Source organism: Daldinia decipiens (assembly GCF_022478715.1).
Source record: "Daldinia decipiens strain CBS 113046 unplaced genomic scaffold F4813scaffold_1, whole genome shotgun sequence".
NCBI classification, from domain to species: domain Eukaryota; kingdom Fungi; phylum Ascomycota; class Sordariomycetes; order Xylariales; family Hypoxylaceae; genus Daldinia; species Daldinia decipiens.
In genome coordinates this window covers 1,651,828-1,664,493 of record NW_026054544.1, presented here as the reverse complement: position 1 = coordinate 1,664,493, position 12,666 = coordinate 1,651,828, and the positions used below count along the sequence as shown (strand labels likewise).

General features: G+C 48.6%; 5 protein-coding genes and 1 non-coding gene across 6 annotated transcripts; 2 read left to right on the top strand and 4 right to left on the bottom strand.

The window, feature by feature from the left end:
• Window positions 1–2,268: 2,268 nt before the first annotated feature.
• On the bottom strand, window positions 2,269–5,214 carry F4813DRAFT_384618 (cohesin loading factor-domain-containing protein; the record flags this gene model as incomplete). Its single annotated transcript, XM_049246114.1, has 5 exons — window positions 2,269–3,116; window positions 3,172–3,269; window positions 3,325–3,885; window positions 3,933–4,051; window positions 4,111–5,214. 5 exons carry the CDS (start codon window positions 5,212–5,214, stop codon window positions 2,269–2,271), a joined length of 2,730 nt encoding a protein of 909 aa, XP_049105014.1.
• Window positions 5,215–6,127: 913 nt separating this feature from the next.
• F4813DRAFT_18716 (AB-hydrolase YheT) lies at window positions 6,128–7,950 on the top strand. Its single transcript, XM_049239387.1, has 5 exons — window positions 6,128–6,877; window positions 6,946–7,029; window positions 7,097–7,232; window positions 7,295–7,653; window positions 7,706–7,950. The coding sequence occupies exons 1-5, from the start codon at window positions 6,320–6,322 to the stop codon at window positions 7,853–7,855; spliced, it is 1,287 nt and encodes a 428-aa protein (XP_049105013.1). The 5' UTR covers window positions 6,128–6,319; the 3' UTR covers window positions 7,856–7,950.
• Window positions 7,951–8,007: 57 nt separating this feature from the next.
• Window positions 8,008–9,644, bottom strand: F4813DRAFT_384616 (protein RAI1; the record flags this gene model as incomplete). The annotated part of the gene is made up of 9 exons (XM_049246113.1): window positions 8,008–8,180; window positions 8,239–8,538; window positions 8,592–8,762; window positions 8,815–8,930; window positions 8,986–8,993; window positions 9,049–9,076; window positions 9,136–9,167; window positions 9,227–9,469; window positions 9,573–9,644. The coding sequence occupies 9 exons, from the start codon at window positions 9,642–9,644 to the stop codon at window positions 8,008–8,010; spliced, it is 1,143 nt and encodes a 380-aa protein (XP_049105012.1).
• Window positions 9,645–9,983: 339 nt separating this feature from the next.
• On the top strand, window positions 9,984–10,973 carry F4813DRAFT_18697 (uncharacterized protein). Its single transcript, XM_049239384.1, has 3 exons — window positions 9,984–10,472; window positions 10,556–10,630; window positions 10,697–10,973. The coding sequence occupies exons 1-3, from the start codon at window positions 10,166–10,168 to the stop codon at window positions 10,795–10,797; spliced, it is 483 nt and encodes a 160-aa protein (XP_049105011.1). The 5' UTR covers window positions 9,984–10,165; the 3' UTR covers window positions 10,798–10,973.
• Window positions 10,672–12,202, bottom strand: F4813DRAFT_18694 (DUF410-domain-containing protein). Its single transcript, XM_049239380.1, has 3 exons — window positions 12,161–12,202; window positions 11,597–12,099; window positions 10,672–11,529 (listed from the first exon to the last, which is right to left on the bottom strand). The coding sequence occupies exons 2-3, from the start codon at window positions 11,941–11,943 to the stop codon at window positions 10,863–10,865; spliced, it is 1,014 nt and encodes a 337-aa protein (XP_049105010.1). The 5' UTR covers window positions 11,944–12,099; window positions 12,161–12,202; the 3' UTR covers window positions 10,672–10,862.
• Window positions 12,203–12,479: 277 nt separating this feature from the next.
• F4813DRAFT_t3 lies at window positions 12,480–12,564 on the bottom strand. Its single transcript has one exon. It is a non-coding gene; the product is annotated as a tRNA-Gly (tRNA).
• Between the last annotated feature and the right edge of the window lie 102 nt (window positions 12,565–12,666).

Sequence of the window (12,666 nt, the reverse complement as noted above, 5' to 3'; positions counted from 1 at the left end):
AAAGCCACTGCATAATACCTAAGTAAGTTGCTATGTATGTGGGTACATAGGAGGCAGCTATTCAAGGTAGGTATATGTAAAAGCGGCCGAGCAGGTAGGTATATGTAGGTATATTAATAATCGAAGGCCAGCCCATCGAAATAAAAATAAAGTATGTACAATACCTAGGTACCTACATACGTATCGCGAAGCCGGCCTGGGGTTGCACCGTGGAGACCCAGGGGACTGGTCGCCCGCGGGTACGTACTACTGCTAGTGTAGGTTAGGTATTATACCTGTGTCGATATTGACTTACTACCTACCTAGGTTAGGTACATGCGTATCGGTATAGGTATATGTACCTCGGTACTTGGCGATTAACCCAAGCGGGACTTCGAGCCGGCGGAGCGGGTTTTATTATCTACCTACCTACATACGGTACACTACATTTATGTACGCTACGGAAGGGAAAAGGGTCCACGCCAAAAAGCACAAAGGGTCCCTCGTAATGTATGTGTCAACCCTAATGGAAACAGCCTCGTATCTTATATACATAGGTACATACATACATACATACATACATACATACATACATACATACATACATACATACATACATACATACATACATACATACATACATACATACATACCCAAAGTATTACATAGACTGCGCGTATCGTACCAAAAAAAACAAGTTCTATTACATACCTATACTACATCTGCAAATAGGCAAGGCATGTAATCAGCGTAGACTAACTACCTAAGTTACGTACCTACTCTCCAAGGCCCACAATGTCCATCTCCTTGCGGTATACTCTGCGCCGGCCCGTCGTCATCGTCGTCTTTTATCTGCTCGCTACGAGGAAATTGTTGCATTCGGCCCCGTCTGTTCGTCTAGGCACTGACTTACTTACTTACTTACTTACTTACTTACTTACTTACATAGGTACCTACCTAGGTAACCTCCTTGCTCGCTCGCTCGCTAACTCGCTTGTTCTATTACCCTTTCCCGCCTCGGCTCGACTATGCTATGTATGTGCTCAGCTGAACTCGTAGCTCCCGACTGGGAATAGCTTCTTCGTAATACAATACACGCGGACAAGAAGGTAGGTAATAATAATGATGATGATAATAATAAATAATCATAAAAGAATATCCGCCTCGTGGCCGGGGCCGCCCGGAAGAAAAAAAAAAAAGGGTTATCCATCTATTCTCTCTGCTTTTCCCCTTCCTGCTTTTTCGGCAACCCTTCCGAGCCCCATCGCCGTGTCTCCCTTCTCACACCTCGCCTACCTGCGCGACATCGACAATCGACAATCGACATCGACGCCGGCAGCTCGGTTAGCCAGCCAAGAGCCATCTCCAGCTCTCGCTGCTTGCCTAAGTGCTTACATATGTATACTCGAAGCTCGGCAGACGAGGCCAGAACCCCAATCGTCTATATATCCAACCAGCCCAATGAGGAAGGTTCCGATCTCCTTTTTTTTCTTTTTTTCTTTGTTGTTGCTTTGTCAATACTTGCTCAGAAACTTGTCCACCGACGTGAAGGGGAGGGGGAGAGAGAAAGAGAAAGAGCAAGTAAAGACGTAGTAGTAGTTAGTAGTAGATATCAAATCAAGTTGCAACCAAGTATATGCCAGCCAGCATAATATCAAACACGGGATATCGTAGACGCCCAAAGCCCCATTCCCAGCTTCGTATAACAGCCCGAATCCGCCAATACGAGGTCTCGGTACTTCTGCGCCGGCGAGCGCCGGTGAGCTGCATAAGGTACCTATCTTGGCTCTCCTATCCACACGCCGGAGCCCTCGAAGCATCGATCCGTCGGAATAGGCTCGAAACGGAGCGGCTCTTGTATGCTGAGTAACGTCGATCCCGTCACACCCGCCCATTCCTTGTCCTCTACTACCGCCCTCCGCACTATGTTCCTACCTTCACTTCACTTCAATATACATGATGGGGGGTGTCTTGCACGTATGCGCTGCACTGTATGAAGATCCCACTCGCGTCGGAACTTGTCAAAAAAGACAAAGGTAGCTTTCTCACAGACAACCTATCAAACACGAGAGGGTATATTGTCATCAGCCGTCTGACCTGGCCAACGAGAAAGTAACAATCGCTCCCCTTGTGACCTGGCCTAACCTGACCAGCAAAACGCCCAGCATCGATACCGCCCGCCTACCCGTACGATCCCACGATGCAATGCTATAGTATTATACATAAACGCCTTTGCCTTAACCTCCTCCAACGGACCCGGATTTACTGTGCTCGCTGCTACCCTCAACTTCAGGCCGAGCCCTCCTGGCCCATCATATTAAAGGCCTGCCGTGCATATTGCGTCGCATCACTCCACGCCTTCTGCGCGTCGAGGGCCTGTCCCTGAACATCGAAGCTCTGGGCAAGCATGCCATCCGCCACACTCATCCACAGCGTATTACCGCTCCTCTTCGCCTGATTCGAAGCCGCCTTCGCGCTCTTTAGCGCCTGATCGCCTACGATGTTCTGGAAGAGCTTGGCCCGCATGACGTTGAGCGCTATCGACAACGTATGCACGTTACCTAGGGACTGGGCGCTATTTAATGCCGTAGATATATGCATCTTGACTGCCGTCATCGGGATGGGCGGGTTCGTCTGGACCGCCGCTAGCACCAGATTGTACGATGTGCGGATCTCCACGTTAGGGTGATCGCTACAGAGAGGACGGAGTTGCTCCAGGAGCTCAATTGTCAATCGGTCGTTTCTGTAATCCGGATGCTGCATGATCCAGATTCGGTTGAAGGTCGCCAGTAGTGACACGTCAACTTCGGCTGCTTTTCGATTTCCGCCCCTTCCGCTGTCGTTGTCCAGGCTAAAGATTGGGTTGCCGAAAATTGAGTTGGCGGTTTTTAGATCGCCAGTCCCTTGATGATACACTCCTGCAAGATATGTCGAGTATAGCACGACAATAGCCCCAAGAGGAGGCTTAACCATATCCTCTAATTTTGCCACACATTTCTTAACCTCAGGCCATCGAGTGTGGGTTGCAAAGTGCAGACCTTGGAGGATGTAGAGATAACACATCCATTCTCTTTGCCAGTCCGCTTTCGTAACAGCATCCGCTAACGAATTTGGTAGCCCCTGTAGTCTAACACCATCTATAGTAAAAGTTAGAAGCCGTCGTGAAAGAAACATTCTACTGGAACGCCTTACTCTTTTGCAGTTGGGTTATGGCTTCCTCCCAAAGTCTAAATATCCTCTTGTCGTTGCGAGGAGATTGGTGCAAGAGCGCAAGGCCGCTATACGTATATCTAAAGCTACTGTTAGCAGATAATAATATGATCAAAAGAGCAAGAATTTTCTTACGTGACATTGTAAGCTTCTAACTTGCTCCAGAACGACATAACCAGATAGTCGTAGAAGCCATCATCAGGTCCAGGTCTCAATATAGCCGCTGTATCATGGCTGATCGTCATTATATTGCTATTGCGAATGGGCAGAAGGAGTTGCGATTCTATGGGATGCCAAGAGTTGTCGTTCATATAAGTGTCCATGTGATCCTGGAGATTTTTCAATTTCTGCATGATTACCTGGACCGACTTTTGGTGTAAACTACAGGCGAGATCTAGCATGAGGGCTAAAGCATCGAGTTGCGGTATGCGAACCGAATCCTCAAACTGATACTTTAGGGCTTGAGCAATACAGGCTTGTACGCGAACTATAGCGTCGTCCTTCATAGTCTTGAGAAGACTGAGGCCCTCAAGTAATGAGGCCGCTACAAAGATCGCATGTTCGTTCCTCTGGTTAGCTAGATTGGCAATGGCTTTTAGGTTGTCGAGTGCGTGCGTCTCAGCAGGGTTAGCAGACTGGAGGTACATGGAAGTTTTGAGGAAGCGAAAAGCGTAAATCCAATGGCAATGTTTCACCCTGCTGCGAGTTAGAAGACATGCTTGCAGCGGTGAGGGAGCACGTACACTTCAGCATCCCTTATCCGGCCGTCTACGGCAATCATAGCTGCCTTTACTTTCTGCTGCGAGAAGAGTAATTTGACCTGAAGAAAGTGCATGGCATACTTTAGGTCGACAAATCGATTCTATACAGGTAGTCAGCGGATGACCGAGGCTTATCGAGGGTTACTGGGTGTCGTTTTACTCGTTCACAAAGCGTGATACCCTTAGTCAGGGCAGTCTCAGCCTCCATCACATTGTTTGTTTCCTCGGACAATATACTGGCATATCGGAATCGTATCCTAGCTTCCAACCGCGGTGCCAATTTTGGACTCTCTAAAACAGCTTCGAGACAGCCTAATCCCGTCGCGACAAGCTTCTGATACTCGTTCAGGCTCTGAGGATCGATATTATCTACCATAGACACGGTCGACGCCCGCGCTTTGCCAAAGTATTCTTCTGCGATACATATTAAGAGGGAATTGGTATCGGCATGGTGTGGTAAGAGCCCTGGTGTCAGAGCAGGCGACCTTGTCGATCCAACACTAGGACTCCTCGCAACGCCGTGACTACCGAGTCGAGGACTTGCAGATATAGGACTGGCTCGTTGATCTATTCGGGTACCTGTACTCATATGTCTATTACCGGGGTGTGGCGCAAACTGTGGCGGTAACTGAGGGGATTGGGCGGTGACAGGAGAACCGACGTGTCGAGGTACGGGTGATTGGTATTGCCGTTGGTACTGCTGCTGTTGGTGCTGTTGATGTGGGTGTTGGTGCTGAAACCGGTATTGTTGCTGTGGTTGGGGTTGGTGTTGAGGATGAGGCATACCCTGGGGCGGTACCGGTGTCATCGGCGTCATCTGCGGCGGCGGCGGGGTCTGATAGGACGGCGAAGGCATCGGCATCGGCGGCGGCATGTGCTGCCAATCTGGTTGTTGGACATATTGGCGTTGGGGAGTAGTATGTTGGGTGGGGTGTGGCATGGTATGCAAATTTACGCCGTTCTGCGGTGAGGGTTGGATAGGCCGCTGGCCGAGGGAGGGGTCGTACGAATGGAATTGGTAGTTCGCATTTTGCGATTGCTGCTGCGGGTGCGGGTGCGCATTGTACTGGTGAGGATGTTGCTGAGGTTGCGGTTGAGGCGGATAGGGAGTCGAGGCGAAAACAGCGTTTTGATAAGGCTGCTGAAACTGCGGGTTGCCCCAGGCGTCGTAGCCATTGTTCACGGCCTGAGGATATTGAGTTTGCTGTTGCTGGCCATTGAACCCCGAGCCTTGTCCATGGGGCATCGAGCCGCGATATGTCATAATTTCATTGCACTACGCGCTATACAAACCCATCCCTATGTTATATAGGGACGCAATTATATTACGTTGAAACCGGGAATTGCTGTTTTGTAGGGTTGATATCTTACGCCGGTAGGTATTGTTCGAGATGGTTAGTAGTAGAAGATCAGCTGCAGGCGCGCGCCGCGACGTTGTAAGTCCTAGAGTAACGTCACGTGATTGTCAAAGAGTTAGACTTGACTGACGTATGTATGTAGATAGGTACTTTCATCTTATCGTCATCTTATCTAAGTGCCTACCTACAATGTACATATGTACCCAAATACAAAGTACATCGAGTTTATTAGTTATAACTAACTCTTTGTAAATGTTCATAGTCTTCCTCTTATTAAAATTGACATAAAGGGTTATCATAAGCTCTTCTGTAAAGAGATTAAATGCTGCATGATATCGGTGGTCCTCGAGCCTTACACATGCACGACCTATTGACCACATACAGTTCCACCAGTCTATTAGGTTAGTGTGCTGTTATTCTAACATAATACCTAAGGTACCACCTACCATCGTCCGCTGCCAGGAACCTTATCCCCGATAAGATTTAATTGCGGCTCAAAAAGTCAATTCGAGAAAAAGGGACTTGGATGCTATTTTCAGAACACTAGGAGGTACCTAGGTACATACATAGGTAGGTACTAAATGTACTGGAAGTTTTCTTAATATACATACATACAATACCAATACCCAGTGAGTGCATTGTGTACAACGCTTTAACTGCATGCCTATGTAGTTGATTCCATTTCCCTTTCACTGTCGGGCGACGACATACTTAAGTAGGACCACTATTGCCCGATGCGGTATGAACCGAGGTAAGTGGAGGGCGACGGTAACACCGAATTGCCCCTGGACGATACTATTCTAATAACGGGGCGTTCTCATCTAATTTGCCATCATCACGTTATATACCAACTCATTTATGTATTCATATTTAGATCAATTCATAGATATATCCTTCTAATTCGGTTAAGACAAGATCATAACGTATATATAATCTAATTGTAATTCCCATTGGACCCTAAGCATAAGCCAATCTCTCCCCGGACTAAGACGGAGTGTACTAGCGGTCAAAATGGACTGGATCGGACGGGCCAGCATCAACTTCACAACCTCGCCGAAATCTCTCGGTCTGAAGGAGAAAGACGGCAAGGACACGGACTTGCTCAAAATATGCCAGTCCGCGGTCCCGCCATGCCAGCTAAACCCGCTGCTCTTCAACGGGCACGTCCAGACGATGTGGACGGCTACCAAAGCCCACGGCCCGCCGCTGCACTACAAGCGGAAGATCTTCGAGGCAGACCACGCCGAGTTCAACGGCAGCTTTGCCGTGGACTTCGCCGTGACGGATCCCTCGCTTAAGGGGGAGGCCGATGAGACTCTGCCCCCGCGGACGGCGTATTTCACCGAGGACGAGCTCTCGACTCAGGGGTCGGACGACGATAGGCCTATGCTTGTCGTTCTCCACGGCTTGTCGGGTGGCTCGCATGAGGTGTATCTCAGATATGCTATTGCACCGTTGATCGACAGCGGGAAGTGGGAGGCCTGCGTCGTTACTTCGAGGGGCTGTGCCAACAGCAAGATTACCACGGGATTGCTCTACAACGCGCGTGCTACCTGGGATGTCAGACAAGTAAGCCCTTCCCTCGTTGCCATATATACTCCTTAGTTATCTGCTCATATTAACGTATATCTACATAGACTATCAAATGGCTCACAAAAACATATCCTAACCGGCCTCTATTCGGCCTAGGCTTCTCACTCGGAGCCTGCATTCTCACAAACGTAAGCTACCCATTCATCTAAGAACCGAAACATTACTTAGAAAGAAGGCATATTAACCCACCATCAGTATCTCGGCGAGGAAGGCTCCGCAACCCCCCTCAAAGCCGCCGTCGTAGTAGCCAACCCCTGGGCTCTACACATATCATCCAAGGTGCTTCAAAGCTCATTCATCGGACACCACATCTACCAGCGTGTTCTTGGCGGTAAGTATCTAATCCCCAGCCCCCCCCCCCCAGACCAACCCCCAAAACTAAACCCACCCCAGACTCCATGAGAGATCTATCATCGCGGCACAAAGAAGAACTCGACAAGTACACCAACATCGACACGGACCACCTCCTCAGCCTCAAGTACCTCTACGAATTCGACAGAGCCTACCAGTGCCCGACCTGGGGATACCCCACAGAAGAGGCGTACTACAGAGACGCATCGAGCTCCGACTCGTTGCTAGCCGTGCGAATCCCGCTTCTCGCGCTCAACGCCGAGGACGACCCCATCGCCTCGCGCCTCGCGCTTCCGTACGCCGAGGCCTCGACGAATCCGTACACGGTGCTGTGTACTACTTCGCTCGGCGGACACTTGGGGTGGTTCGAGATTGGAGGGGGGCGATGGCATGGGAAGCCCGTGAGTCGTCTTAGTTCCCACTTTCGTGTGGGGTTTTACTAACGTGTGATAGGTTTGCAATTTCCTCAATCGTATGGCATTTGAGGTAGACTTGAACAGCATAAACGACAATGCCCACGGAGAACAAGCTTACGGAAATCCTAAACACGGGACTAGCTACGATCCTATACGGCGTAAGATGCATGTAAAACTTAACCGATAAGCGGGTTCTAGATGTATATTACATGGGATAGATGATAGAGGGTTAAGATTGCATAGATTTGTGATTGGGTATCTAGAAAGGAGCTGGCGCTATAGATGACATAGATCCATATCCCACCGAGCTCTGGTAGAGCTTATTAGATGGAAACCCCTTTAGGAACTACCGCTACCGTTATTGAGGCTTAGCTTTATGCGCCAATTGATGAACTCGTCCGTGAGAATGCTTCCGTGGCCGACTTCCTCAACCTTGAACACCTCAATAGCCCCGGAACGGGGTTGTCTGCTTATTCTCCAGACACCCTCATCGTTGATGGTGTTTCTCAGCCCTGCAGCTACATTAGTATATATATATAATAATCGTGTGTATTTCCTAGTCAGTCTTACACTCCAGGAAGGCGCTGGCGAAATTGATACACGCATTTGCGTTCCAGCTTCTAACACCTCGCTCCGCAGCCGTCTCAGGTATCTTGGCCGTCTGGATCTCTTCAAGCTTTGTGAGAATTCCCTGCTGTGAACGGAACCCCACGATTATCTTCGGCACGCCAAGTAGGAAGGATTGAATCCAGAACTTCATGAGCTTTCGCTCAAAGTTTTGCATGCTTCTGTTGTCACGAATTTCAACGCTGGTCTTCAACTCGATCCAGTTGATCGGTGCACCTTTCTCTTTTGGCTTGGAGTCCCAGACTAAATGCCCCTCGTGAGTATGTTTTAAACCTGATGCGGAGGTAAAGACTTACTGGCATCGACCTCCCCTCCCAGGCACAAGATCGTCTTGCCAATCCCGGTGCGAACTACAGAGCAATATTGAGCTTTATTATTAACGATTTTCTCATCTCTGTTCTCGATGGTTTCTCTCTCGACCTCTCCCCAGGGACGCGGGAGACAAGACAGTGTCTCGAATTTGTAACCTATGATAAGGTAAGCTAACGGCAGTTTTTGAATAGAGACTGCTTCCTTTACCCCAGTATGTCATGACATCTGGCGAGAACTGCTGTCCTCGCCGCGACTGTTGTTGCTGTTGCTGATGCTGCTCTTGTTGCTTAGCTTGACCATAAGCAAAATTCTCTTCGATGAAGCTATTGTGCTATTAGATTAGCGGAAATACCGCCGGTGACATTCTTTCAAGCATACACGCAATCCTTTAGCAAATAATCAGCCTGGATTGCATTATAGGGGGATGTTCGGACCGCTCACTTGGTAAAGGGTAGCATTCATCTCGAATCTGGATAGATGCTACGTTAGAATTCGAAGCTAGGTAACATCACTTATGAGTCTACGTACCCATCTCGGTCATCGAAGGGCGCCGACATGATCTACGAGGGTTAGATGTAATTTCCTAGTGAGTATATAGCCAGTCACGGCTAAGGCGTACCTTGGTCATCATACCGCGCCAAGTAACGACGTGCGCATCAATTTTCTTTCCTTCCTCTTCTTCATGAGCCATGATTGTCTTGAGAAGACTATCGATATGCTCATCTTTAGAGTTGTCATGCTTATCAAATCGATCGAAGCCTTTAGACAGATCGGCCCCGAGCGTAGGAGGATAGTACCACTGCATTGATCGATCATCTAGATGAAACTCGCGTTTGTCGTCGTAAGAGAAGTATGCTATTTCCTATAACAAAAAATTTAGTTGTTGGCGGTGACTTCCAAACATATAAGTATGAAGAAATTGGGATGTTAATGTTATTATAGTCGTATGGTCGAAGTATACATACTTTGGGCCTCTTTACAGCTTCGCTTTCGCCGTTGAAACGGCCGATGGGATGAATATTAAAAGCGTTTGCCATGGTAGGGAGTACCACGGTATAATGTGCTAAGCTAATTTTTGAGGATGTAGTGAAGAGCTGGATATTGATATTGATATTGATATTGATAATGGAAGGTAGTTTGTAGGAATGGAAAGTCAAGGCCTTCATTAAAGAGTATCTCAAAGGTAGGAGCTATATAATAAATATAAATCGAGACAAGCAGACAAGGTAACAAACGCCCATGCAGCCATGCCACTTGTAACAGGGTTACCCCACAATGCCCAAGCTACCTAAGGTTAGACAGGGGTAGCTACCTACCTAATAATGGAACCTGGCAACCTGGTCCCTGCTTTGACTTTATTCTTTATTTCTTGTCGAATGTCAACATATGATAAGATACCTATCCATCCATTTTAGCCATTGTTTCTTCATTAACATATAACATAACAGCAACACATTAAGTGCCATCAGCATAATTAATATTGCTTTTTCTCTTCTACTCTTCCAATCCCGATGAAGAAAATAAACAAGACTCTTCATTCTTAATTAAACAATTAGATATGGCCGACCGTCCACCCCCTCACGCTCGCCCGGGCACTAATAGAACCGCGCGCACGAATACAGCGGGCATACGGCGCAACCTATTCCAAAGCCAACTTACTCGCCGCCCAACGCCCACAGCCTCCTCGCAATCTTCTAATAACTCCGCCGAGACATTACGTCTCGGAGACGTCGAAGTGCTATCCGATACCTCCGACATCGTTGTCCGCGACAAGAACGGCGAGTTCGACGTTGGTGATCCGCCTACACCCCCTCTGGACGATTCGGAGGAGGGCGGTGCATTGGATGATGCGCAGGAGAGCGAGCGTACGTAGAACACCATATTGAGCATATCAGGTTGGCAGGGTAGTGTCTTGTGATGCGCGGCTACTAACGCAATGTATCTACAGGCGAGAGACAACGATTGGCAGAAGCAGTCAAGCACTACCAAATAAACCACAACCGCACTCCAGCGCAACCCGAAGGTAAGACTATGCGACTAGCCTCTAAGCGAACAACCTCCAGGTTTACCTAATGCTAACAAGAAAAAGAGGTTCTAGAGACACTCCGAGCCAGCATGAGAGCCAAGGTAGCAGCCCTAGCCGAAGACAACTGGATGTACGAGCCGGAAGAGCAGCATCGACCGCAATGATATTCATCGTGAATATCTAGCTACGACAATTATACGGCTATCAGGACTCTAAACAGTTATCTAATCTAATCTAATCCCTCAGCGGCCGGCATCGACGTAGGACCCTTCACGGCCGGCCTCTTCGCGCCTCCGCCCGCCGCAGCGCCACCCCCACCACTGCCGCCAAAGAAGCCGCTCATCATGTCCATCAGCGGGTTGCTCTGTCGCGGCTTCTGGATGCCGAAGTACATCTCGGCGATGATCTCCAAGGATTCGTGCCACGACTCGACTTCGGCTAGGAGGGTAGAATATTTGCTGTGAAGTTGTTTGTATAAGTCCGGATTAGCTCGCTGGACCGCGAGTAGCAGGAGCCCTAGGAAATTAAGGAGGGGTATGCTGGGGTACACTCGAATGTCGACGCTATTGCTGCTGACATCCTGGACGTTAAGCTGGCCTTGCTTGTCCTGGCTGAGGGCGCTGGTGAATAGTCGGTAGCATGCATTCGCCGATCGGATGTTGCCCGTGAGAAGATACGGCAGCACTCCCCGCGCAGCGTATAAAGCGGCCGTATGTGCATCGTCCTCCTTAAACCACTCGTATTCTAAGCGAGCCAACACCTCGGCCGAGTCCTTCGTTCCAAGAAGCAGATGTCTCTCCGCATCGTACGGTTCGTGCTCTTCCGCATATAGCGAGCCCGCAACATGATGCAGCTCGGGGTCGCCCGCGGGGTACTCGCCGAATTTGGAGGACCATCTAGACAGACGTTAGTTAGTATTGTAGACAGCTTAACGCAACGCTTAGCCAAACAAGAGCAACGTACGTTATGATCTCCCCAATATACTTCTTGCGTGTGGGTTCCTCGCTGTTGAACAAGCGCAAACACGTGAGCAATCGACCTTTGGTAACAGCATCGGGCTTCAGCTCCGCTTGTTTGTAGGTGTCGACCAGCAGCACGCAGAGATCGCCACCGCTTCCGCCCTGGCCTGCCTTCAGAAGCGATTGTGCAACATTGTAGAGAATATTTATAGCGGCATCCCAGTTGGCGGCTTTGGTATATCGGGCTGCTACGACGCGAGTCTGCTGCTGGGCTTCGTAGAACTGCCCCTCACTGATCCGCTGCTGTAGGCGAGCAATGATCTTCTCGATCTTGTCGCCTTTGGCGCTCATGGTTTATGTATGATGTGTATAGCGGAGAATGCAGAAAATCGGAATATGTGGTAGAGGAGTGTGTGAGGGAGAGAGGTCAAGGGAAAGAGAAGCTGGCGGAATACATCGTGACGTTTAAGTTAGGTACCTCATGGAACTTGAGTGCTAAGATTAACCCTGGAAAGACTTAGAACGCCCGATTTGTGGCCCAAGCTCTGCCCCGCGGATACATACCTACCTAGGTTAGGTAGTAGATCTAAGTGGCTGGTGTACATAAGTTGAGCCACCACTATTAGAGGTAGAGTTCCATACATATTGAGGTCTTTTCAAATATCTTGTTCCAACTTATATGAGTTAGCTAAGCTATGAATATGAGATGTCTATTTTCATTTATGCCTTATAATCAAAATGAACTCATTAGATCTCATATGAATATATAATATACGGATCCCGAAAGCAAACAAAAAAGAACCCCCAAGTTCAAAGAAAACGATAACTACATGTAGTAAAAAGGGCAAAAAATAGAGTTGGTCTCTAATGGGTGTCAATCGTTAGATTGCACTAACCGTGAATCGAACACGGGGCCAGAGTAAGTATCTTCAAAGATGGGAAACTCCGAGGTTACCACTACCCCATTAGTGCCTGTGACGAACAGCTTGCTTTATTGTCTTAAGTAACATGCTCCATAATCCAAACTCTTTTCCCCTCCCTTGTCCTAGGTACCCTCCTCCCAAGTAGTCGGGA